At 48.2% G+C, this 22917-nt stretch overlaps 1 protein-coding gene across 16 annotated transcripts in view; it reads left to right on the forward strand.

The window, feature by feature from the left end:
* Positions 1–22917, forward strand: part of hgs (hepatocyte growth factor-regulated tyrosine kinase substrate) — a 51952-nt gene that overhangs the window by 5172 nt on the left and 23863 nt on the right. For 4 of the 16 annotated variants that reach the window (XM_090197642.1, XM_090197643.1, XM_090197655.1 and 1 more), the window contains exons 5-15: positions 10203–10320; positions 10596–10648; positions 10761–10829; positions 12442–12566; positions 13243–13393; positions 14788–14886; positions 14970–15065; positions 17341–17379; positions 18326–18520; positions 19098–19311; positions 20506–20678. In XM_090197642.1, coding sequence (XP_090053768.1) covers positions 10203–10320; positions 10596–10648; positions 10761–10829; positions 12442–12566; positions 13243–13393; positions 14788–14886; positions 14970–15065; positions 17341–17379; positions 18326–18520; positions 19098–19311; positions 20506–20678 — 1332 coding nt within the window. The remainder of the gene's footprint in view (positions 1–10202; positions 10321–10595; positions 10649–10760; positions 10830–12441; positions 12567–13242; positions 13394–14787; positions 14887–14969; positions 15066–17340; positions 17380–18325; positions 18521–19097; positions 19312–20505; positions 20679–22917) is intronic. The other 12 variants (XM_090197649.1, XM_090197650.1, XM_090197656.1 and 9 more) reach the window with 6 other exon arrangements.

The raw sequence follows: 22917 nt of genomic DNA on the forward strand, positions 1-22917 counted from the left end.
ATCACGTGAGGGTTTCTTCTGGACGAGGGGGAAGGTCTCCCTAGACACTGATCTTGGGTCAGTTTTGCCCCTACTAATGGTTAAGGTTTGGAGTGGGGGAGGGGAAACTGACCCTAGATCTGAACCTAGAGGAAACTTCAGCCCAGAGTGCTCCTTGTGGAAGGAATGCCCTCTCTTTTCTCTGGAGCTCTTGTGGTTGAGTTGGGTAAAGGAGGGAAGCTAAGACTAGGCTGTGACCCAGTCAGCTGACATGGGCTTCGCTTCCCAAATTACACCCTGTTTCCTAGTGCGCTACTTTTGACCAGGGCCCGTATAGGACTCTGGTATAAAGTAGTGCGCTATGTAGGGAATAGGGTGCCGTTTGGGACGTAACCATGGCGATCACTGCACACCAGAGCGGCTGTAATAACACAGCAGACACCTCTCCCTCTGCTCTGATTTCTCCACCGTGTCTAGATGGCAGACGTATTCGTGGTCCCTCTACTACTGAAATCAGCTTCATGGCCAGCTACAGTTTGTACTAGTTTTTACACACACGGTGTGATCTGTCTGAGGGATATGTCTGAGCCTTGTGCTGCAATCCTTATGACCTTTTCACCCTGCGTCTTAGCCTCATAATCACCCACTGGTGCTGTAGTGAACTGCAGACCTGGGTTCAAATAGGGTTCGAAGTCTTTCAAACATTTCTGGTGTTTTGCTTAAACCTGTCTGGAGTGCCAGAATCTGCAGGGTTTACCGTTTTCAGACTATTCTATTGGTTGCATTGCTCCAGGTGAGCGAAATCAAGCCTTGATCAAGTCTTTAAAATTATTTTCAAATAGTATTTGAACCCAACCTGGGAGCCGGTCATTCAGTTTTCCACATAGCCTAATGAGTGTAGTTGACACGATTCCTTACAGGACTGTCAATTGTATGTTCTACACAATGCATTTCTATCTGCAATGTTCAGAACAAGATAGATATTTTATGAATAAAACTGAAATCAGTCTATTTTTTTATATTTATTTTATTTAACCAGGCAAGTCAGTTAAGAACAAATTCTTATTTTCAATGATGGCCTAGAGGCAGAACGACAGGGATTCGAACTCACAACCTTTCAGTTACTGGTCCAACGCTCAAACCACTAGGCTACAATGCCGCCCCTATTCTACCTGACAGTTATATCTGTTCTACACAATGCATATCTATCTGATTGTGAATGATATGTTAAGGGTGCACCCTCTTGAACAGTTCATTTGGATACACTATACATCATGACATTGCAGTCTTTTGATTGGCTCCCCACCCTTGTCAGGTGACCTTCTGTTGACTTCCTGATGGTGATGTCATAGCTTGGTCACACGCTGATTCAGGTCAGACCGACTGAGGGACTTCCCAGCACAAGTCTCTACTCTCTGTGAGAGAACACAGCAAGACAACACTCTGAACATGTAGTCTCTGAAGTGACGTCTGGAATGGGATTATTTAGGGGGGAAAGGACTGAAGGCAAGACAACACTCTGAACATTTAGTCTCTGAAGTGACGTCTGGAATGGGATTATTTAGGGGGGAAAGGACTGAAGGCAAGACAACACTCTGAACATGTAGTCTCTGAAGTGACGTCTGGAATGGGATTATTTAGGGGGAAAGGACTGAAGGCAAGACAACACTCTGAACATGTAGTCTCTGAAGTGACGTCTGGAATGGGATTATTTAGGGGGAAAGGACTGAAGGAAAGACAACACTCTGAACATGTAGTCTCTGAAGTGACGTCTGGAATGGGATTATTTAGGGGGGAAAGGACTGAAGGAAAGACAACACTCTGAACATGTAGTCTCTGAAGTGACGTCTGGAATGGGATTATTTAGGGGGGAAAGGACTGAAGGAAACCTTTAAATTTGAAGTATTTCTCTAGAGACTTGTTGGTCTGGTAAAACAAGTCTCTCTACCTAGAGTAGAACCTTGATTCAGTCTAGGTGTAGAACCTTGATTCAGTCTAGGTGTAGAACCTTGATTCAGTCTAGGTGTAGAACCTTGATTCAGTCTAGGTGTATTCATATGTTATTATTATTATTATTATTATAGTATAGCCTCGTTATCTTCTATTCTGGAAGAAGGAAGTGTTGTGTTTGTCAGGGGACTTAGGTGCCCAGTTTTGTGTGTGTTTTTAAATGCAGTTTATCTGTCTATAAAAGTTGTTCTTGTGAAGTTGTACACAACCACTCACTGAGTACTACAGTGTATCTGTGACTATAACTCAGTGAGTGGTGATGTACTACAGTGTATCTGTGACTGTAACTCAGTGAGTGGTGATGTACTACAGTGTATCTGTGACTGTAACTCAGTGAGTGGTGATGTACTACAGTGTATCTGTAACTCAGTGAGTGGTGATGTACTACAGTGTATCTAACTCAGTGAGTGGTGATGTACTACAGTGTATCTGTGACTCAGTGAGTAGTGATGTACTACAGTGTATCTGTGACTCAGTGAGTGGTGATGTGTTACAGTGTATCTGTGACTGTAACTCAGTGAGTGGTGATGTACTACAGTGTATATGTGACTGTAACTCAGTGAGTGGTGATGTACTACAGTGTATCTGTGACTGTAACTCAGTGAGTGGTGATGTACTACAGTGTATCTGTGACTGTAACTCAGTGAGTGGTGATGTACTACAGTGTATCTGTGACTGTAACTCAGTGAGTGGTGATGTGTTACAGTGTATCTGTAACTCAGTGAGTGGTGATGTACTACAGTGTATCTGTGACTGTAACTCAGTGAGTGGTGATGTACTACAGTGTATCTGTGACTGTAACTCAGTGAGTGGTGATGTACTACAGTGTATCTGTGACTAACTCAGTGAGTGGTGATGTACTACAGTGTATCTGTGACTGTAACTCAGTGAGTGGTGATGTACTACAGTGTATCTGTGACTGTAACTCAGTGAGTGGTGATGTACTACAGTGTATCTGTAACTCAGTGAGTGGTGATGTACTACAGTGTATCTGTGACTCAGTGAGTGGTGATGTACTACAGTGTATCTGTAACTCAGTGAGTGGTGATGTACTACAGTGTATCTGTGACTCAGTGAGTGGTGATGTGTTACAGTGTATCTGTGACTGTAACTCAGTGAGTGGTGATGTACTACAGTGTATATGTGACTGTAACTCAGTGAGTGGTGATGTACTACAGTGTATCTGTGACTGTAACTCAGTGAGTGGTGATGTACTACAGTGTATCTGTAACTCAGTGAGTGGTGATGTACTACAGTGTATCTGTGACTGTAACTCAGTGAGTGGTGATGTACTACAGTGTATCTGTGACTGTAACTCAGTGAGTGGTGACGTACTACAGTGTATCTGTAACTCAGTGAGTGGTGATGTACTACAGTGTATCTGTGACTGTAACTCAGTGAGTGGTGATGTACTACAGTGTATCTGTGACTGTAACTCAGTGAGTGGTGATGTACTACAGTGTATCTGTAACTCAGTGAGTGGTGATGTACTACAGTGTACTGTGACTGTGACTCAGTGAGTGGTGATGTACTACAGTGTATCTGTGACTGTAACTCAGTGAGTGGTGATGTACTACAGTGTATCTGTGACTGTAACTCAGTGAGTGGTGATGTACTACAGTGTATCTGTGACTGTAACTCAGTGAGTGGTGATGTACTACAGTGTATCTGTGACTGTAACTCAGTGAGTGGTGATGTACTACAGTGTATCTGTGACTAACTCAGTGAGTGGTGATGTACTACAGTGTATCTGTGACTGTAACTCAGTGAGTGGTGATGTACTACAGTGTATCTGTGACTAACTCAGTGAGTGGTGATGTACTACAGTGTATCTGACTAACTCAGTGAGTGGTGATGTACTACAGTGTATCTGTGACTGTAACTCAGTGAGTGGTGATGTACTACAGTGTATCTGTGACTGTAACTCAGTGAGTGGTGATGTACTACAGTGTATCTGTGACTAACTCAGTGAGTGGTGATGTACTACAGTGTATCTGTGACTCAGTGAGTGGTGATGTACTACAGTGTATCTGTGACTGTAACTCAGTGAGTGGTGATGTACTACAGTGTATCTGTGACTAACTCAGTGAGTGGTGATGTACTACAGTGTAACTGTAACTCAGTGAGTGGTGATGTGTTACAGTGTATCTGTAACTCAGTGAGTGGTGATGTGTTACAGTGTATCTGTAACTCAGTGAGTGGTGATGTACTACAGTGTATCTGTGACTGTAACTCAGTGAGTGGTGATGTACTACAGTGTATCTGTGACTAACTCAGTGAGTGGTGATGTACTACAGTGTATCTGTGACTGTAACTCAGTGAGTGGTGATGTACTACAGTGTATCTGTGACTGTAACTCAGTGAGTGGTGATGTACTACAGTGTATCTGTAACTCAGTGAGTGGTGATGTACTACAGTGTATCTGTGACTGTAACTCAGTGAGTGGTGATGTGTTACAGTGTATCTGTAACTCAGTGAGTGGTGATGTGTTACAGTGTATCTGTGACTCAGTGAGTGGTGATGTGTTACAGTGTATCTGTGACTGTAACTCAGTGAGTGGTGATGTACTACAGTGTATCTGTAACTCAGTGAGTGGTGATGTACTACAGTGTATCTGTGACTGTAACTCAGTGAGTGGTGATGTGTTACAGTGTATCTGTAACTCAGTGAGTGGTGATGTGTTACAGTGTATCTGTAACTCAGTGAGTGGTGATGTGTTACAGTGTATCTGTGACTCAGTGAGTGGTGATGTACTACAGTGTATCTGTGACTCAGTGAGTGGTGATGTACTACAGTGTATCTGTGACTGTAACTCAGTGAGTGGTGATGTACTACAGTGTATCTGTGACTCAGTAAGTGGTGATGTACTACAGTGTATCTGTGACTCAGTGAGTGGTGATGTACTACAGTGTATCTGTGACTGTGACTCAGTGAGTGGTGATGTACTACAGTGTATCTGTGACTGTAACTCAGTGAGTGGTTATGTACTACAGTGTATCTGTGACTGTGACTCAGTGAGTGGTGATGTACTACAGTGTATCTGTGACTCAGTGAGTGGTGATGTACTACAGTGTATCTGTGACTGTAACTCAGTGAGTGGTGATGTACTACAGTGCATCTGTGACTGTAACTCAGTGAGTGGTGATGTACTACAGTGTATCTGTGACTGTAACTCAGTGAGTGGTGATGTACTACAGTGCATCTGTGACTGTAACTCAGTGAGTGGTGATGTACTACAGTGTATCTGTAACTCAGTGAGTGGTGATGTACTACAGTGTATCTGTGACTGTAACTCAGTGAGTGGTGATGTACTACAGTGTATCTGTGACTGTAACTCAGTGAGTGGTGATGTACTACAGTGTATCTGTAACTCAGTGAGTGGTGATGTACTACAGTGTATCTGTGACTGTAACTCAGTGAGTGGTGATGTACTACAGTGTATCTGTGACTCAGTGAGTGGTGATGTACTACAGTGTATCTGTGACTGTAACTCAGTGAGTGGTGATGTACTACAGTGTATCTGTGACTCAGTGAGTGGTGATGTACTACAGTGTATCTGTGACTGTAACTCAGTGAGTGGTGATGTACTACAGTGTATCTGTGACTAACTCAGTGAGTGGTGATGTACTACAGTGTAACTGTAACTCAGTGAGTGGTGATGTGTTACAGTGTATCTGTAACTCAGTGAGTGGTGATGTGTTACAGTGTATCTGTAACTCAGTGAGTGGTGATGTACTACAGTGTATCTGTGACTGTAACTCAGTGAGTGGTGATGTACTACAGTGTATCTGTGACTGTAACTCAGTGAGTGGTGATGTACTACAGTGTATCTGTGACTAACTCAGTGAGTGGTGATGTACTACAGTGTGACTGTAACTCAGTGAGTGGTGATGTACTACAGTGTATCTGTGACTGTAACTCAGTGAGTGGTGATGTGTTACAGTGTATCTGTAACTCAGTGAGTGGTGATGTGTTACAGTGTATCTGTAACTCAGTGAGTGGTGATGTGTTACAGTGTATCTGTGACTCAGTGAGTGGTGATGTGTTACAGTGTATCTGTGACTGTAACTCAGTGAGTGGTGATGTACTACAGTGTATCTGTGACTCAGTGAGTGGTGATGTACTACAGTGTATCTGTGACTCAGTGAGTGGTGATGTACTACAGTGTATCTGTGACTCAGTGAGTGGTGATGTACTACAGTGTATCTGTGACTGTAACTCAGTGAGTGGTTATGTACTACAGTGTATCTGTGACTGTGACTCAGTGAGTGGTGATGTACTACAGTGTATCTGTGACTCAGTGAGTGGTGATGTACTACAGTGTATCTGTGACTGTAACTCAGTGAGTGGTGATGTACTACAGTGCATCTGTGACTGTAACTCAGTGAGTGGTGATGTACTACAGTGTATCTGTGACTGTAACTCAGTGAGTGGTGATGTACTACAGTGCATCTGTGACTGTAACTCAGTGAGTGGTGATGTACTACAGTGTATCTGTAACTCAGTGAGTGGTGATGTACTACAGTGTATCTGTGACTGTAACTCAGTGAGTGGTGATGTACTACAGTGTATCTGTGACTGTAACTCAGTGAGTGGTGATGTACTACAGTGTATCTGTAACTCAGTGAGTGGTGATGTACTACAGTGTATCTGTGACTGTAACTCAGTGAGTGGTTATGTACTACAGTGTATCTGTGACTGTAACTCAGTGAGTGGTGATGTACTACAGTGTATCTGTGACTAACTCAGTGAGTGGTGATGTACTACAGTGTATCTGTGACTGTAACTCAGTGAGTGGTGATGTACTACAGTGTATCTGTGACTAACTCAGTGAGTGGTGATGTACTACAGTGTATCTGTGACTAACTCAGTGAGTGGTGATGTACTACAGTGTATCTGTGACTAACTCAGTGAGTGGTGATGTACTACAGTGTATCTGTAACTCAGTGAGTGGTGATGTACTACAGTGTATCTGTAACTCAGTGAGTGGTGATGTACTACAGTGTATCTGACTAACTCAGTGAGTGGTGATGTACTACAGTGTATCTGTGACTGTAACTCAGTGAGTGGTGATGTACTACAGTGTATCTGTGACTGTAACTCAGTGAGTGGTGATGTACTACAGTGTATCTGTGACTGTAACTCAGTGAGTGGTGATGTACTACAGTGTATCTAACTCAGTGAGTGGTGATGTACTACAGTGTATCTGTAACTCAGTGAGTGGTGATGTACTACAGTGTATCTGTGACTGTAACTCAGTGAGTGGTGATGTGTTACAGTGTATCTGTGACTGTAACTCAGTGAGTGGTGATGTACTACAGTGTATCTGTGACTGTAACTCAGTGAGTGGTGATGTACTACAGTGTATCTGTGACTCAGTGAGTGGTGATGTACTACAGTGTATCTGTGACTGTAACTCAGTGAGTGGTGATGTACTACAGTGTATCTGTGACTCAGTGAGTGGTGATGTACTACAGTGTATCTGTAACTCAGTGAGTGGTGATGTACTACAGTGTATCTGTGACTCAGTGAGTGGTGATGTACTACATTGTATCTGTGACTGTAACTCAGTGAGTGGTGATGTACTACAGTGCATCTGTGACTGTAACTCAGTGAGTGGTGATGTACTACAGTGTATCTGTAACTCAGTGAGTGGTGATGTACTACAGTGTATCTGTGACTGTAACTCAGTGAGTGGTGATGTACTACAGTGTATCTGTGACTGTAACTCAGTGAGTGGTGATGTACTACAGTGTATCTGTAACTCAGTGAGTGGTGATGTACTACAGTGTATCTGTGACTGTAACTCAGTGAGTGGTTATGTACTACAGTGTATCTGTGACTGTAACTCAGTGAGTGGTGATGTACTACAGTGTATCTGTGACTAACTCAGTGAGTGGTGATGTACTACAGTGTATCTGTGACTGTAACTCAGTGAGTGGTGATGTACTACAGTGTATCTGTGACTAACTCAGTGAGTGGTGATGTACTACAGTGTATCTGTGACTAACTCAGTGAGTGGTGATGTACTACAGTGTATCTGTGACTAACTCAGTGAGTGGTGATGTACTACAGTGTATCTGTGACTAACTCAGTGAGTGGTGATGTACTACAGTGTATCTGTGACTAACTCAGTGAGTGGTGATGTACTACAGTGTATCTGACTAACTCAGTGAGTGGTGATGTACTACAGTGTATCTGTGACTGTAACTCAGTGAGTGGTGATGTACTACAGTGTATCTGTGACTGTAACTCAGTGAGTGGTGATGTACTACAGTGTATCTGTGAATGTAACTCAGTGAGTGGTGATGTACTACAGTGTATCTAACTCAGTGAGTGGTGATGTACTACAGTGTATCTGTAACTCAGTGAGTGGTGATGTACTACAGTGTATCTGTGACTGTAACTCAGTGAGTGGTGATGTGTTACAGTGTATCTGTGACTGTAACTCAGTGAGTGGTGATGTACTACAGTGTATCTGTGACTGTAACTCAGTGAGTGGTGATGTACTACAGTGTATCTGTGACTCAGTGAGTGGTGATGTACTACAGTGTATCTGTAACTCAGTGAGTGGTGATGTACTACAGTGTATCTGTGACTCAGTGAGTGGTGATGTACTACATTGTATCTGTGACTGTAACTCAGTGAGTGGTGATGTACTACAGTGTATCTGTGACTCAGTGAGTGGTGATGTACTACAGTGTAACTGTAACTCAGTGAGTGGTGATGTGTTACAGTGTATCTGTAACTCAGTGAGTGGTGATGTGTTACAGTGTATCTGTAACTCAGTGAGTGGTGATGTGTTACAGTGTATCTGTAACTCAGTGAGTGGTGATGTACTACAGTGTATCTGTGACTGTAACTCAGTGAGTGGTGATGTACTACAGTGTATCTGTGACTGTAACTCAGTGAGTGGTGATGTACTACAGTGTATCTGTGACTGTAACTCAGTGAGTGGTGATGTGTTACAGTGTATCTGTAACTCAGTGAGTGGTGATGTGTTACAGTGTATCTGTAACTCAGTGAGTGGTGATGTGTTACAGTGTATCTGTGACTCAGTGAGTGGTGATGTGTTACAGTGTATCTGTGACTGTAACTCAGTGAGTGGTGATGTACTACAGTGTATCTGTGACTCAGTGAGTGGTGATGTACTACAGTGTATCTGTGACTGTAACTCAGTGAGTGGTGATGTACTACAGTGTATCTGTGACTCAGTGAGTGGTGATGTACTACAGTGTATCTGTGACTGTAACTCAGTGAGTGGTTATGTACTACAGTGTATCTGTGACTGTGACTCAGTGAGTGGTGATGTACTACAGTGTATCTGTGACTCAGTGAGTGGTGATGTACTACAGTGTATCTGTGACTGTAACTCAGTGAGTGGTGATGTACTACAGTGCATCTGTGACTGTAACTCAGTGAGTGGTGATGTACTACAGTGTATCTGTGACTGTAACTCAGTGAGTGGTGATGTACTACAGTGCATCTGTGACTGTAACTCAGTGAGTGGTGATGTACTACAGTGTATATGTGACTGTAACTCAGTGAGTGGTGATGTACTACAGTGTGACTGTGACTCAGTGAGTGGTGATGTACTACAGTGTATCTGTGACTGTAACTCAGTGAGTGGTGATGTACTACAGTGTATCTGTGACTGTAACTCAGTGAGTGGTGATGTACTACAGTGCATCTGTGACTGACTCAGTGAGTGGTGATGTACTACAGTGTATCTGTGACTGTAACTCAGTGAGTGGTGATGTACTACAGTGTATCTGTAACTCAGTGAGTGGTGATGTACTACAGTGTATCTGTGACTGTAACTCAGTGAGTGGTGATGTGTTACAGTGTATCTGTGACTGTAACTCAGTGAGTGGTGATGTACTACAGTGTATCTGTGACTGTAACTCAGTGAGTGGTGATGTGTTACAGTGTATCTGTGACTAACTCAGTGAGTGGTGATGTACTACAGTGTATCTGTGACTGTAACTCAGTGAGTGGTGATGTACTACAGTGTATCTGTGACTCAGTGAGTGGTGATGTACTACAGTGTATCTGTGACTGTAACTCAGTGAGTGGTGATGTGTTACAGTGTATCTGTGACTGTAACTCAGTGAGTGGTGATGTACTACATTGTATCTGTGACTCAGTGAGTGGTGATGTACTACATTGTATCTGTGACTCAATGAGTGGTGATGTATTGCCCCTTGTAACAGACGGAGCCCAACGTGAGGAATAAGATCCTTTACCTGATCCAGGCCTGGGCCCACGCCTTCCGCAACGAGCCCAAATACAAGGTGGTTCAGGACACGTACCAGATCATGAAGGTGGAGGGTAAGTCAGATCCCAGATCAGCCCCTAGCCCCCTAGACACTCCTGAAGACCTGAGAAGATTGGCTCGGTGGAAGAAGCACAGTGGCAGCTGTCATCCCTTCCTCTCAGGTGTCCTCAGGTTTTCCATAGGGTCTGGAGTTTGGCTATGATCTGGGATTCAGACACACAGTCACTAACACACAGTAAAACAGAACAGAGTCACAGTAAATATTGATCTTGTATTAAAAAAGCTTTATCCTGTATTGTTGGACATCTTGTATCTCCTGTTGTTCCAGGTCACGTGTTTCCAGAGTTCAAGGAGAGTGACGCCATGTTTGCTGCAGAGAGAGTAAGAGTCTTCCTCTCACTGATGTTGTTCTGGTTCGATACATCCTCACTACTGAATGTTCTCAGCTTGTTAGGAGGACCTCTAATGTCTCTCTCTCTCTCTGTGTGTTCAGGCTCCAGATTGGGTGGATGCGGAGGAGTGTCATCGCTGCCGGGTTCAGTTTGGAGTGATGACTAGAAAGGTAAGGTAACATGGCTGACTGGCGGAATGGCTGACTGGCGGGAGGGAGGACGGACTGGCGGGAGGGAGGGAGGGGAGGACGGACTGGCGGGAGGGAGGGAGGGGAGGACGGACTGGCGGGAGGGAGGGAGGGGAGGACGGACTGGCGGGAGGGAGGGAGGGGAGGACGGACTGGCGGGAGGGAGGGAGGGGAGGACGGACTGGCGGGAGGGAGGGGAGGACGGACTGGCGGGAGGGAGGGGAGGACGGACTGGCGGGAGGGAGGGGAGGACGGACTGGAGGGAGGGAGGGGAGGACGGACTGGAGGGAGGGGAGGACGGACGGACTGGAGGGAGGACGGACTGGCGGGAGGGAGGGGGGGAGGACGGACTGGAGGGAGGGGGGGAGGACGGACTGGAGGGAGGGGGGGAGGACGGACTGGAGGGAGGGGGGGGGGACGGACTGGAGGGAGGGGGGGAGGACGGACTGGAGGGAGGGGGGGAGGACGGACTGGAGGGAGGGGGGGAGGACGGACTGGAGGGAGGGGGGGGGGGACGGACTGGAGGGAGGGGGGGAGGACGGACTGGAGGGAGGGGGGGAGGACGGACTGGAGGGAGGGGGGGAGGACGGACTGGAGGGAGGGGGGGAGGACGGACTGGAGGGAGGGGGGAGGACGGACTGGAGGGAGGGGGGAGGACGGACTGGAGGGAGGGGGGAGGACGGACTGGAGGGAGGGGGGGAGGACTGGAGGGAGGGAGGGAGGACGGACTGGAGGGAGGGGAGGAGGACGGACTGGAGGGAGGACGGACTGGAGGGAGGGAGGGAGGACGGACTGGAGGGAGGGAGGGAGGGAGGGAGGACGGACTGGAGGGAGGGAGGGAGGGAGGGAGGGAGGACGGACTGGAGGGAGGGAGGGAGGACGGACTGGAGGGAGGGAGGAAGGGAGGACGGACTGGAGGGAGGGAGGAAGGGAGGACGGACTGGAGGGAGGGAGGGGAGGACGGACTGGAGGGAGGGAGGGGAGGACGGACTGGAGGGAGGGAGGGGAGGACGGACTGGAGGGAGGGAGGGGAGGACGGACTGGAGGGAGGGGAGGACGGACGGACTGGAGGGAGGACGGACTGGAGGGAGGGAGGACGGACTGGAGGGAGGGAGGGAGGGAGGACGGACTGGAGGGAGGGAGGGAGGACGGACTGGAGGGAGGGAGGGGAGGACGGACTGGAGGGAGGGAGGGGAGGACGGACTGGAGGGAGGGAGGGGAGGACGGACTGGAGGGAGGGAGGGGAGGACGGACTGGAGGGAGGGAGGGGAGGACGGACTGGAGGGAGGGAGGGGAGGACGGACTGGAGGGAGGGAGGGGAGGACGGACTGGAGGGAGGGGAGGACGGACTGGCGGGAGGGGAGGACGGAATGACGGACGGACGGAATGACGGACGGACTGGCAGCACCACTGTAGAGCCTGTGGTCAGATCTTCTGTCTGTCTGACATTCTCTCCCTCCTGTTGCAGCACCACTGTAGAGCCTGTGGTCAGATCTTCTGTCTGTCTGACATTCTCTCCCTCCTGTTGCAGCACCACTGTAGAGCCTGTGGTCAGATCTTCTGTCTGTCTGACATTCTCTCCCTCCTGTTGCAGCACCACTGTAGAGCCTGTGGTCAGATCTTCTGTGGGAAGTGTTCCTCCAAGTACTCCACCATCCCCAAGTTTGGCATCGAGAAGGAAGTGCGTGTGTGTGAGCCCTGCCACGAGCTGCTCAACAAGTGAGTTGTTACCGAGAGTGTTAGTGAGTTACCGAGAGTGTTAGTGAGTTACCGAGAGTGTTAGTGAGTTACCGAGAGTGTTAGTGAGTCACCGAGAGTGTTAGTGAGTCACCGAGAGTGTTAGTGAGTCACCGAGAGTGTTAGTGAGTTACCGAGAGTGTTAGTGAGTTACCGAGAGTGTTAGTGAGTCACCGAGAGTGTTAGTGAGTTACCGAGAGTGTTAGTGAGTCACCCAGAGTGTTAGTGAGTCACCCAGAGTGTTAGTGAGTCACCCAGAGTGTTAGTGAGTCACCGAGAGTGTTAGTGAGTCACCGAGAGTGTGAGAGAGAATATGTTACCTGGCTAGAGAGAAAGAGAGAGAGGCTCAGTCAAAACCACCCTCAATTCCATTTCATCAGCCTGTATATTTAAAATGCCCCACTTCAGCCTTCATAGAGCATTTCATCAGCCTGTAGAAGTTGTTGTTCTAGTGGTATAATTTCATGTGGTGGGTTGGTACAGTTAACGAATGATCTGTATGGATACTTGTGATCTTCTACTGTAAATACCATTCTGCTGCTCAGTTCCCAGTCGGTTTCCTGTTTCCATCCAGTTTATTGTCCATGTCCAACAACCTCTGACTCACCAAGTTGTGTGTCTGACCCCTGACCTCCCTTCTGACCCCTCTCCTCACCAGCCACCCTTCCCTCTCTCCCCCGCCTAGGAAAGCTGAAGGGGGTAAACCGGTCGGGACATCCACGTCCGTGGCCCCAGGCCCGGCAGAGCTGCCCCCAGAGTACCTGACCAGCCCCCTGTCCCAGCAGTCTCAGGTAGTGGTCCAGGAAACAGTAAGTGAATGTATGGCCTGAGAGACGACCCCCCCCTGTTGGTGATAGCCAGGGTCAAGGTGTCTACGTCCCAAATGGCACCCCTATTCCCTACATAGTGCACTACTTTGGGCTGTGACCTCCAGAGCTCTATGGTAGTGCACTACTTTGGGCTGTGACCACCAGAGCTCTATGGCACCCTATCCCCTACATAGTGCACTACTTTGAGCTGTGACCACCAGAGCTCTATGGTAGTGCACTACTTTGGGCTGTGACCACCAGAGCTCTATGGTAGTGCACTACTTTGGGCTGTGACCACCAGAGCTCTATGGTAGTGCACTACTTTGGGCTGTGACCACCAGAGCTCTATGGTAGTGCACTACTTTGGGCTGTGACCACCAGAGCTCTATGGTAGTGCACTACATAGGGAGTAGGGTTTCATTTCAAGTGCAGACCCAGACAGTCTCATCCTCCCCCAATAGAGACAATGTATGGGGATCAGTTTAACATGCCATAAACTACAACATGGGAGTTGTAGTTCGATGAGCCTTTTTGGGGGGGGGGGGGGGGGGTGTAGTTTGACGTGGTAAAATGATTCCCAATGATCACCAATCATCTCCCTCCCCCCTCGAACACACAGAAAACAAGTCTTTGTTATTAGATTCTTATCAGGCCCTCCTACTGTCTCCCGTTTGTCTTTGTCCTAACTCTCCCCGCCTCCTTGACCGCGGTGGGGTTCCAGGTTGTCTGTGTTTGCAGTGAGGCTGCTCCTCAATTCATGCCCCTTGGTTGGAGAGCGAGGCGGCAGCAGTGTTCCCTTCCCTCTGATGATCAGATCTCACAACGTCTGTCGGACTGTTTTCAAGTTAACCATCAATCCTGGAACTGCAACAATATGATAGAAAGTTATATTCTGAGAAGTGAAGCACAACTGCATTGAAGACCACCTGGAACGCAGCCATTGGCTTATTACCCAATGCCCACCCTGCTTACCTTCCCTGGTGTTTCTCCTCTAACCTTCCCTTCCCTGGTGTTTCTCCTCTAACCTTCCCCTCCCTGGTCCTCTCTCCTCCCTGGTCCTCTCTCCTCCCTGGTCCTCTCTCCTCCCTGGTCCTTTCCCCTGGGGGCCTCCCTGGTCCTTTCCCCTGGGGGCCTCCCTGGTCCTCTCTCCTCCCTGGTCCTTTCCCCTGGGGGCCTCCCTGGTCCTCTCTCCTCCCTGGTCCTCTCTCCTCCCTGGTCCTTTCCCCTGGGGGCCTCCCTGGTCCTCTCTCCTCCCTGGTCCTTTCCCCGGGGGCCTCCCTGGTCCTCTCTCCTCCCTGGCCCTTCCCCGTGTGGGCCTTCCTGTTCCTCCCCGGCCCGCTCCCCTCCGGGCCTCCCTCCCCTGTGAGTTTCATCTCTCTTCCCTGTCTCACCAGGTGCCGCCCAAACGGGACGAGGCGGCCCTGCAGGAGGAGGAGGAGCTTCAGCTGGCCATCGCCCTATCACAGAGCGAGGCTGAGGAGAAGGAGAGGATGGTGGGTAGTGCTATATATAAATCATGGGACTGTAGCTCCACAGTAGGAATGGAAAGACACTGATACATGTTGTGTGTCTACAGAGACAGAAGAACTCGTACGGGGTCTACCCCAAAGCTGACCCCGCCCCAGTCACCTCCTCAGCCCCGCCCGTCAACTCACTCTACTCCTCTCCTGTGGTAAGACTTACTCTCATCCAATCCCTCAATCCTCTCTCTCTATAGAAGTACTCTGTGTTCACACCATCCTCTCTCTCTATAGATGTACTCTGTGTTCACACCATCCTCTATATAGATGTACTCTGTGTTCACACTATCCTCTCTCTCTCTATATAGATGTACTCTGTGTTCACACCATCCTCTCTCTCTCTCTATAGATGTACTCTGTTCACACCACCCTCTCTCTCTCTATAGATGTACTCTGTGTTCACACCATCCTCTCTCTCTATAGATGTACTCTGTGTTCACACCATCCTCTATATAGATGTACTCTGTGTTCACACCATCCTCTCTCTCTCTCTATAGATGTACTCTGTGTTCACACCATCCTCTCTCTATAGATGTACTCTGTGTTCACACCATCCTCTCTCTCTATAGATGTACTCTGTGGTAACACCATCCTCTCTCTCTATAGATGTACTCTGTGTTCACACTATCCTCTCTCTCTCTATAGATGTACTCTGTGGTAACACCATCCTCTCTCTCTATAGATGTACTCTGTTCACACCATCCTCTCTCTCTCTATAGATGTACTCTGTGTTCACACCATCCTCTCTCTCTCTCTCTCTCTATAGATGTACTCTGTGTTCACACCATCCTCTCTCTCTCTCTATAGATGTACTCTGTTCACACCATCCTCTCTCTCTCTATAGATGTACTCTGTGTTCACACCATCCTCTCTCTATAGATGTACTCTGTGTTCACACCATCCTCTCTCTCTCTATAGATGTACTCTGTGGTAACACCATCCTCTCTCTCTCTCTCTCTATAGATGTACTCTGTGTTCACACCATCCTCTCTCTCTCTATAGATGTACTCTGTGTTCACACCATCCTCTCTCTCTCTCTATAGATGTACTCTGTGGTAACACCATCCTCTCTCTCTCTCTCTATAGATGTACTCTGTGTTCACACCATCCTCTCTCTCTCTCTATAGATGTACTCTGTGTTCACACCATCCTCTCTCTCTCTATAGATGTACTCTGTGGTAACACCATCCTCTCTCTCTATAGATGTACTCTGTGTTCACACTATCATCTCTCTCTCTATAGATGTACTCTGTTCACACCATCCTCTCTCTCTATAGATGTACTCTGTGTTCACACCATCCTCTCTCTCTCTATAGATGTACTCTGTGTTCACACCATCCTCTCTCTCTCTCTATAGATGTACTCTGTGTTCACACCATCCTCTCTCTCTATAGATGTACTCTGTGGTAACACCATCCTCTATCTCTCTCTATAGATGTACTCTGTGGTAACACCATCCTCTCTCTCTCTCTCTATAGATGTACTCTGTGGTAACACCATCCTCTCTCTCTCTCTCTCTATAGATGTACTCTGTGTTCACACCATCCTCTCTCTCTCTATAGATGTACTCTGTGTTCACACCATCCTCTCTCTCTCTATAGATGTACTCTGTGTTCACACCATCCTCTCTCTCTCTATAGATGTACTCTGTGTTCACACCATCCTCTCTCTATAGATGTACTCTCTGTTCACACCATCCTCTCTCTCTCTATAGATGTACTCTGTGTTCACACCATCCTCTCTCTCTCTCTCTCTATAGATGTACTCTGTGTTCACACCATCCTCTCTCTATAGATGTACTCTGTGTTTACAATAACCACCTAGTTGGTCAAGATGTGAAGGAGACATGTACTCTGTCTGTATGTGTTGTTATGGTAACGTGTATATTCAAGTACCACTATTCACCTGTAATTACTATGCCGGGGGCCCATGCACCTGTAATTACTATTCCGGGGGCCCATGCACCTGTAATTACTATGCCGGGGGCCCATGCACCTGTAATTACTATTCCGGGGGCCCATACACCTGTAATTACTATGCCGGGGGCCCATGCACCTGTAATTACTATGCCGGGGGCCCATGCACCTGTAATTACTATGCCGGGGGCCCATGCACCTGTAATTACTATGCCGGGGGCCCATACACCTGTAATTACTATGCCGGGGGCCCATGCACCTGTAATTACTATGCCGGGGGCCCATACACCTGTAATTACTATGCCGGGGGCCCATGCACCTGTAATTACTATGCCGGGGGCCCATACACCTGTAATTACTGTGCAGGGGGCCCATATACCTGTAATTACTGTGCAGGGGGCCCATATACCTGTAATTACTGTGCAGGGGGCCCATATACCTGTAATTACTATGCCGGGACTTAACCATGTATGGGCTCTGTTGTGATGTATAATGTGTGTGTTCTCCACAGAACTCCTCTGCTCCCTCAGCTGAAGATGTCGACCCTGAGGTAAGACACATGTCAACTCTGACACTCTTGAGCTGTCCCTGAGCTGTCTCCTGAGCTGTCTCTGAGCTGTCTCTGAGCTGTCTCTGAGCTGTCTACTGAGCTGTCTCTGAGCTGTCTCTGAGCTGTCTCTGAGCTGTCTACTGAGCTGTCCCTGAGCTGTCTACTGAGCTGTCTACTGAGCTGTCTACTGAGCTGTCTACTGAGCTGTCTCTGAGCTGTCTACTGAGCTGTCTACTGAGCTGTCTACTGAGCTGTCTACTGAGCTGTCTCTGAGCTGTCTCTGAGCTGTCTCTGAGCTGTCTCTGAGCTGTCTCTGTGCTGTCTACTGTGCTGTCTACTGAGCTGTCTACTGAGCTGTCTCTGAGCTGTCTCTGAGCTGTCTACTGAGCTGTCTCTGAGCTGTCTCTGAGCTGTCTCTGAGCTGTCTCTGAGCTGTCTCTGAGCTGTCTACTGAGCTGTCTACTGAGCTGTCTACTGAGCTGTCTACTGAGCTGTCTCTGAGCTGTCTCTGAGCTGTCTCTGTGCTGTCTCTGTGCTGTCTCTGTGCTGTCTACTGAGCTGTCTACTGAGCTGTCTACTGAGCTGTCTACTGTGCTGTCTACTGTGCTGTCTACTGTGCTGTCTACTGTGCTGTCTACTGTGCTGTCTACTGTGCTGTCTCTGAGCTGTCTCTGTGCTGTCTAGAATTAAACCTATGTCTCATTTGATATGGTTACATTTACAGCTCAGACTGCACTATAGTGTAAATGAACTATATACTGGGGTGAGTTTCCCAGAAACATAAAGGTGATTACTAGATCACTGGTTGTCCATTGCCCACCTATGGATGTATGATCTTGCTGCTAAAGACAATCTTTATGTGTTTGGGAAACTGGTCCCGGGTCAGTATGTCTAGTCATGTTTTGGTTGAGAGGACATTCCTGAACTACAATGGTCTTCTCTCCAGCTGGCTCGCTACCTGAACAGAACGTACTGGGAGAAGAAACAGGAAGAGGCACGCAAGAGTCCCACCCCGTCTGCCCCTGCCCCCGTACCATTGGCTACTGAGCCCCTGCCAATCAGCCAGCCCCAGCCAGTGGAAACGGTCGCACCACTACCAGCACAAGTCGTGATGGCCCCGCCTCCAGTCAACATAGTGGAGGTGAGTTGTACACTGCTGTGTTATGGGAGATGGAAGACAAACGGATGTTCTTAGTTGTTCAGGTGAATATTCATACATAGCAGCAGAGAAATAGATTTATATTGGAAATGACTACATGCTCTTTGTCATTAGCTGTTTGTTCCTGCTGATTGACTTTCCCTCCTCTCCTTTCTCTTCCCCCCGTCTTTCCTTTCTCCTCTCCTCTTCCTCCCTTTCTCCTCTCCTCTTCCTCGCTTTCTCCTCTCCTCTTCCTCCCTTTCTCCTCTCCTCTTCCTCGTTTTCTCCTCTCCTCTTCCTCCCTTTCTCCTCTCCTCTTCCTCCCTTTCTCCTCTCCTCTTCCTCCCTTTCTCCTCTCCTCTTCCTCCCTTTCTCCTCTCCTCTTCCTCCCTTTCTCCTCTCCTCTTCCTCCCTTTCTCCTCTCCTCTTCCTCCCTTTCTCCTCTCCTCTTCCTCCCTTTCGCCTCTCCTCTTCCTCCCTTTCTCCTCTCCTCTTCCTCCCTTTCTCCTCTCCTCTTCCTCCCTTTCTCCTCTCCTCTTCCTCCCTTTCTCCTCTCTCCTCTCTTCTTCCCCACCCCCAGCAGCAGTATCAGAACGGTGAGTCGGAGGAGAACCACGATGCGTTCCTGAAGGCTCTGCAGAACGCGGTCACCACCTTCCTGAACCGTATGAAGAGTAACCACATGCGTGGTCGCAGCATCACCAACGACAGCGCCGTGCTCTCCCTCTTCCAGTCCATCAACACCATGCACCCCCAGCTACTGGACATCCTCAATCAGCTGGACGAGAAGAGACGTGAGTTATGGGGAGATTTGGTTCTGAGTGTGTGTGGGGGGATGGATCTGAGTGTGTGTGGGGGGATGGATCTGAGTGTGTGTGGGGGGATGGTTCTGCGTGTGTGTGGGGGGATGGTTCTGATGGTTCTGAGTGTGTGTGTGTGTGTGGGGGGTGGTTCTGTGTGTGTGTGTGGGGTGGTTCTGTGTGTGGGGGGGGTGGTTCTGTGTGTGTGTGGGGGGGGGGGTTCTGAGTGTGTGTGGGGGGATGGTTCTGAGTGTGTGTGGGGGGATGGTTCTGATGGTTCTGAGTGTGTGTGGGGGGATGGTTCTGATGGTTCTGAGTGTGTGTGTGTGTGGGGGGTGGTTCTGAGTGTGTGTGGGGGGGGGTGGTTCTGTGTGTGGGGGGGGTGGTTCTGTGTGTGTCTGGGGGGGGTGGTTCTGTGTGTGTGGGGGGGGGGTGGTTCTGTGTGTGTGTGGGGGGGGTGGTTCTGTGTGTGTGGGGGGGTGGTTCTGAGTGTGTGTGTAGGGGGGTGGTTCTGAGTGTGTGTGTGGGGGGGTGGTTCTGAGTGTGTGTGTGTGGGGGGGTGGTTCTGAGTGTGTGTGTGTGGGGGGGTGGTTCTGAGTGTGTGTGTGTGGGGGGTGTTTCTGAGTGTGTGTGTGTGGGGGGTGGTTCTGAGTGTGTGTGTGGGGGGGGTGGTTCTGAGTGTGTGTGTGTGTGTGTGTGTGGGGGGTGGTTCTGAGTGTGTGTGTGTGGGGGGTGGTTCTGTGTGTGTGTGGGGGGGGTGGTTCTGTGTGTGTGTGTGTGTGTGGGGGGTGGTTCTGAGTGTGTGTGTGTGGGGGGTGGTTCTGTGTGTGTGTGTGTGTGGGGGGGGTGGTTCTGTGTGTGTGTGTGTGACTTTGTTTCAGTGTTTGTTTATGTAAGAGAGATTCTCTGAAGCCGGGATTCAATCTGATCGCGCTTTGTCTGCAATGTATGTTTTAAACACTACGTTCCCATGTGTGTGGAGACCACATTCACTGTAAACAATATGTCTCAATCAGGAATATCCTATCAATGGCATATTGTCCAAATCTGGGATTGGATTCAATCCCGGCCTCACTCTTGCTCAAACCGTGAGCATGTCTGTCTGCTTGTTGGTTTACCATGTTTGTTGTCTTGGTCCTGTACAGTTTAACCACTGTCTAACTAAACATCTCCATGTCTGTCTGCCAGTGTACTACGAGGGTCTGCAGGACAAGCTGGCCCAGGTGCGTGATGCGAGAGCCGCCCTGAACGCCCTACGAGACGAGCACAGAGAGAAGCTGCGTCGTGCTGCCGAGGAGGCGGAGAGACAGAGACAGATCCAGCTGGCCCAGAAACTAGAGATCATGAGACAGAAGAAACAGGTGACAGAACTGGGGAACAACAGGACTGGGAGTCTGTTTAGGAGGGGTGCTATGTTATAGATAATAACAGGGCTGGGAGTCTGTTTAGGAGCGGTGCTATGTTATAGATAATAACAGGGCTGGGAGTCTGTTTAGGAGGGGTGCTATGTTATAGATAATAACAGGGCTGGGAGTCTGTTTAGGAGCGGTGCTATGTTATAGATAATAACAGGGCTGGGAGTCTGTTTAGGAGGGGTGCTATGTTATAGATAACAACAGGGCTGGGAGTCTGTTTAGGAGGGGTGCTATGTTATAGATAATAACAGGGCTGGGAGTCTGTTTAGGAGAGGTGCTATGTTATAGATAATAACAGGGCTGGGAGTCTGTTTAGGAGGAGTGCTGTGTTATAGATAATAACAGGTGACAGACTGGGGAACAACAGGGCTGGGAGTCTGTTTAGGAGGGGTGCTATGTTATAGATAATAACAGGGCTGGGAGTCTGTTTAGGAGGGGTGCTGTGTTATAGATAATAACAGGTGACAGACTGGGGAACAACAGGGCTGGGAGTCTGTTTAGGAGGGGTGCTATGTTATAGATAATAACAGGGCTGGGAGTCTGTTTAGGAGCGGTGCTATGTTATAGATAATAACAGGGCTGGGAGTCTGTTTAGGAGGGGTGCTATGTTATAGATAATAACAGGGCTGGGAGTCTGTTTAGGAGCGGTGCTATGTTATAGATAATAACAGGGCTGGGAGTCTGTTTAGGAGGAGTGCTGTGTTATAGATAATAACAGGTGACAGACTGGGGAACAACAGGGCTGGGAGTCTGTTTAGGAGGGGTGCTATGTTATAGATAATAACAGGGCTGGGAGTCTGTTTAGGAGGGGTGCTGTGTTATAGATAATAACAGGTGACAGACTGGGGAACAACAGGGCTGGGAGTCTGTTTAGGAGGGGTGCTATGTTATAGATAATAACAGGGCTGGGAGTCTGTTTAGGAGGGGTGCTATGTTATAATAACAGGGCTGGGAGTCTGTTTAGGAGGAGTGCTATGTTATAGATAATAACAGGGCTGGGAGTCTGTTTAGGAGGGGTGCTATGTTATAGATAATAACAGGGCTGGGAGTCTGTTTAGGAGGGGTGCTATGTTATAGATAATAACAGGTGACAGACTGGGGAACAACAGGACTGGGAGTCTGTTTAGGAGGGGTGCTATGTTATAGATAATAACAGGGCTGGGAGTCTGTTTAGGAGGGGTGCTATGTTATAGATAATAACAGGTGACAGACTGGGGAACAACAGGACTGGGAGTCTGTTTAGGAGGGGTGCTATGTTATAGATAATAACAGGGCTGGGAGTCTGTTTAGGAGGGGTGCTATGTTATAATAACAGGGCTGGGAGTCTGTTTAGGAGAGGTGCTATGTTATAATAACAGGGCTGGGAGTCTGTTTAGGAGGAGTGCTATGTTATAGATAATAACAGGGCTGGGAGTCTGTTTAGGAGGGGTGCTATGTTATAGATAATAACAGGGCTGGGAGTCTGTTTAGGAGGGGTGCTATGTTATAGATAATAACAGGTGACAGAACTGGGGAACAACAGGACTGGGAGTCTGTTTAGGAGGGGTGCTATGTTATAGATAATAACAGGGCTGGGAGTCTGTTTAGGAGGGGTGCTATGTTATAATAACAGGGCTGGGAGTCTGTTTAGGAGAGGTGCTATGTTATAATAACAGGGCTGGGAGTCTGTTTAGGAGGAGTGCTGTGTTATAGATAATAACAGGGCTGGGAGTCTGTTTAGGAGGGGTGCTATGTTATAGATAATAACAGGTGACAGAACTGGGGAACAACAGGACTGGGAGTCTGTTTAGGAGGGGTGCTATGTTATAGATAATAACAGGGCTGGGAGTCTGTTTAGAAGGGGTGCTATGTTATAGATAATAACAGGTGACAGAACTGGGGAACAACAGGACTGGGAGTCTGTTTAGGAGGGGTGCTATGTTATAGATAATAACAGGGCTGGGAGTCTGTTTAGGAGGGGTGCTATGTTATAGATAACAACAGGGCTGGGAGTCTGTTTAGGAGGGGTGCTATGTTATAGATAATAACAGGGCTGGGAGTCTGTTTAGGAGGAGTGCTATGTTATAGATAATAACAGGGCTGGGAGTCTGTTTAGGAGGGGTGCTGTGTTATAGATAATAACAGGTGACAGACTGGGGAACAACAGGACTGGGAGTCTGTTTAGGAGGGGTGCTATGTTATATAT

The sequence above is a fragment of the Oncorhynchus mykiss genome, chromosome 13, assembly GCF_057628025.1.
Source record: "Oncorhynchus mykiss isolate SJ-2025 chromosome 13, ASM5762802v1, whole genome shotgun sequence".
NCBI lineage: Eukaryota > Metazoa > Chordata > Actinopteri > Salmoniformes > Salmonidae > Oncorhynchus > Oncorhynchus mykiss.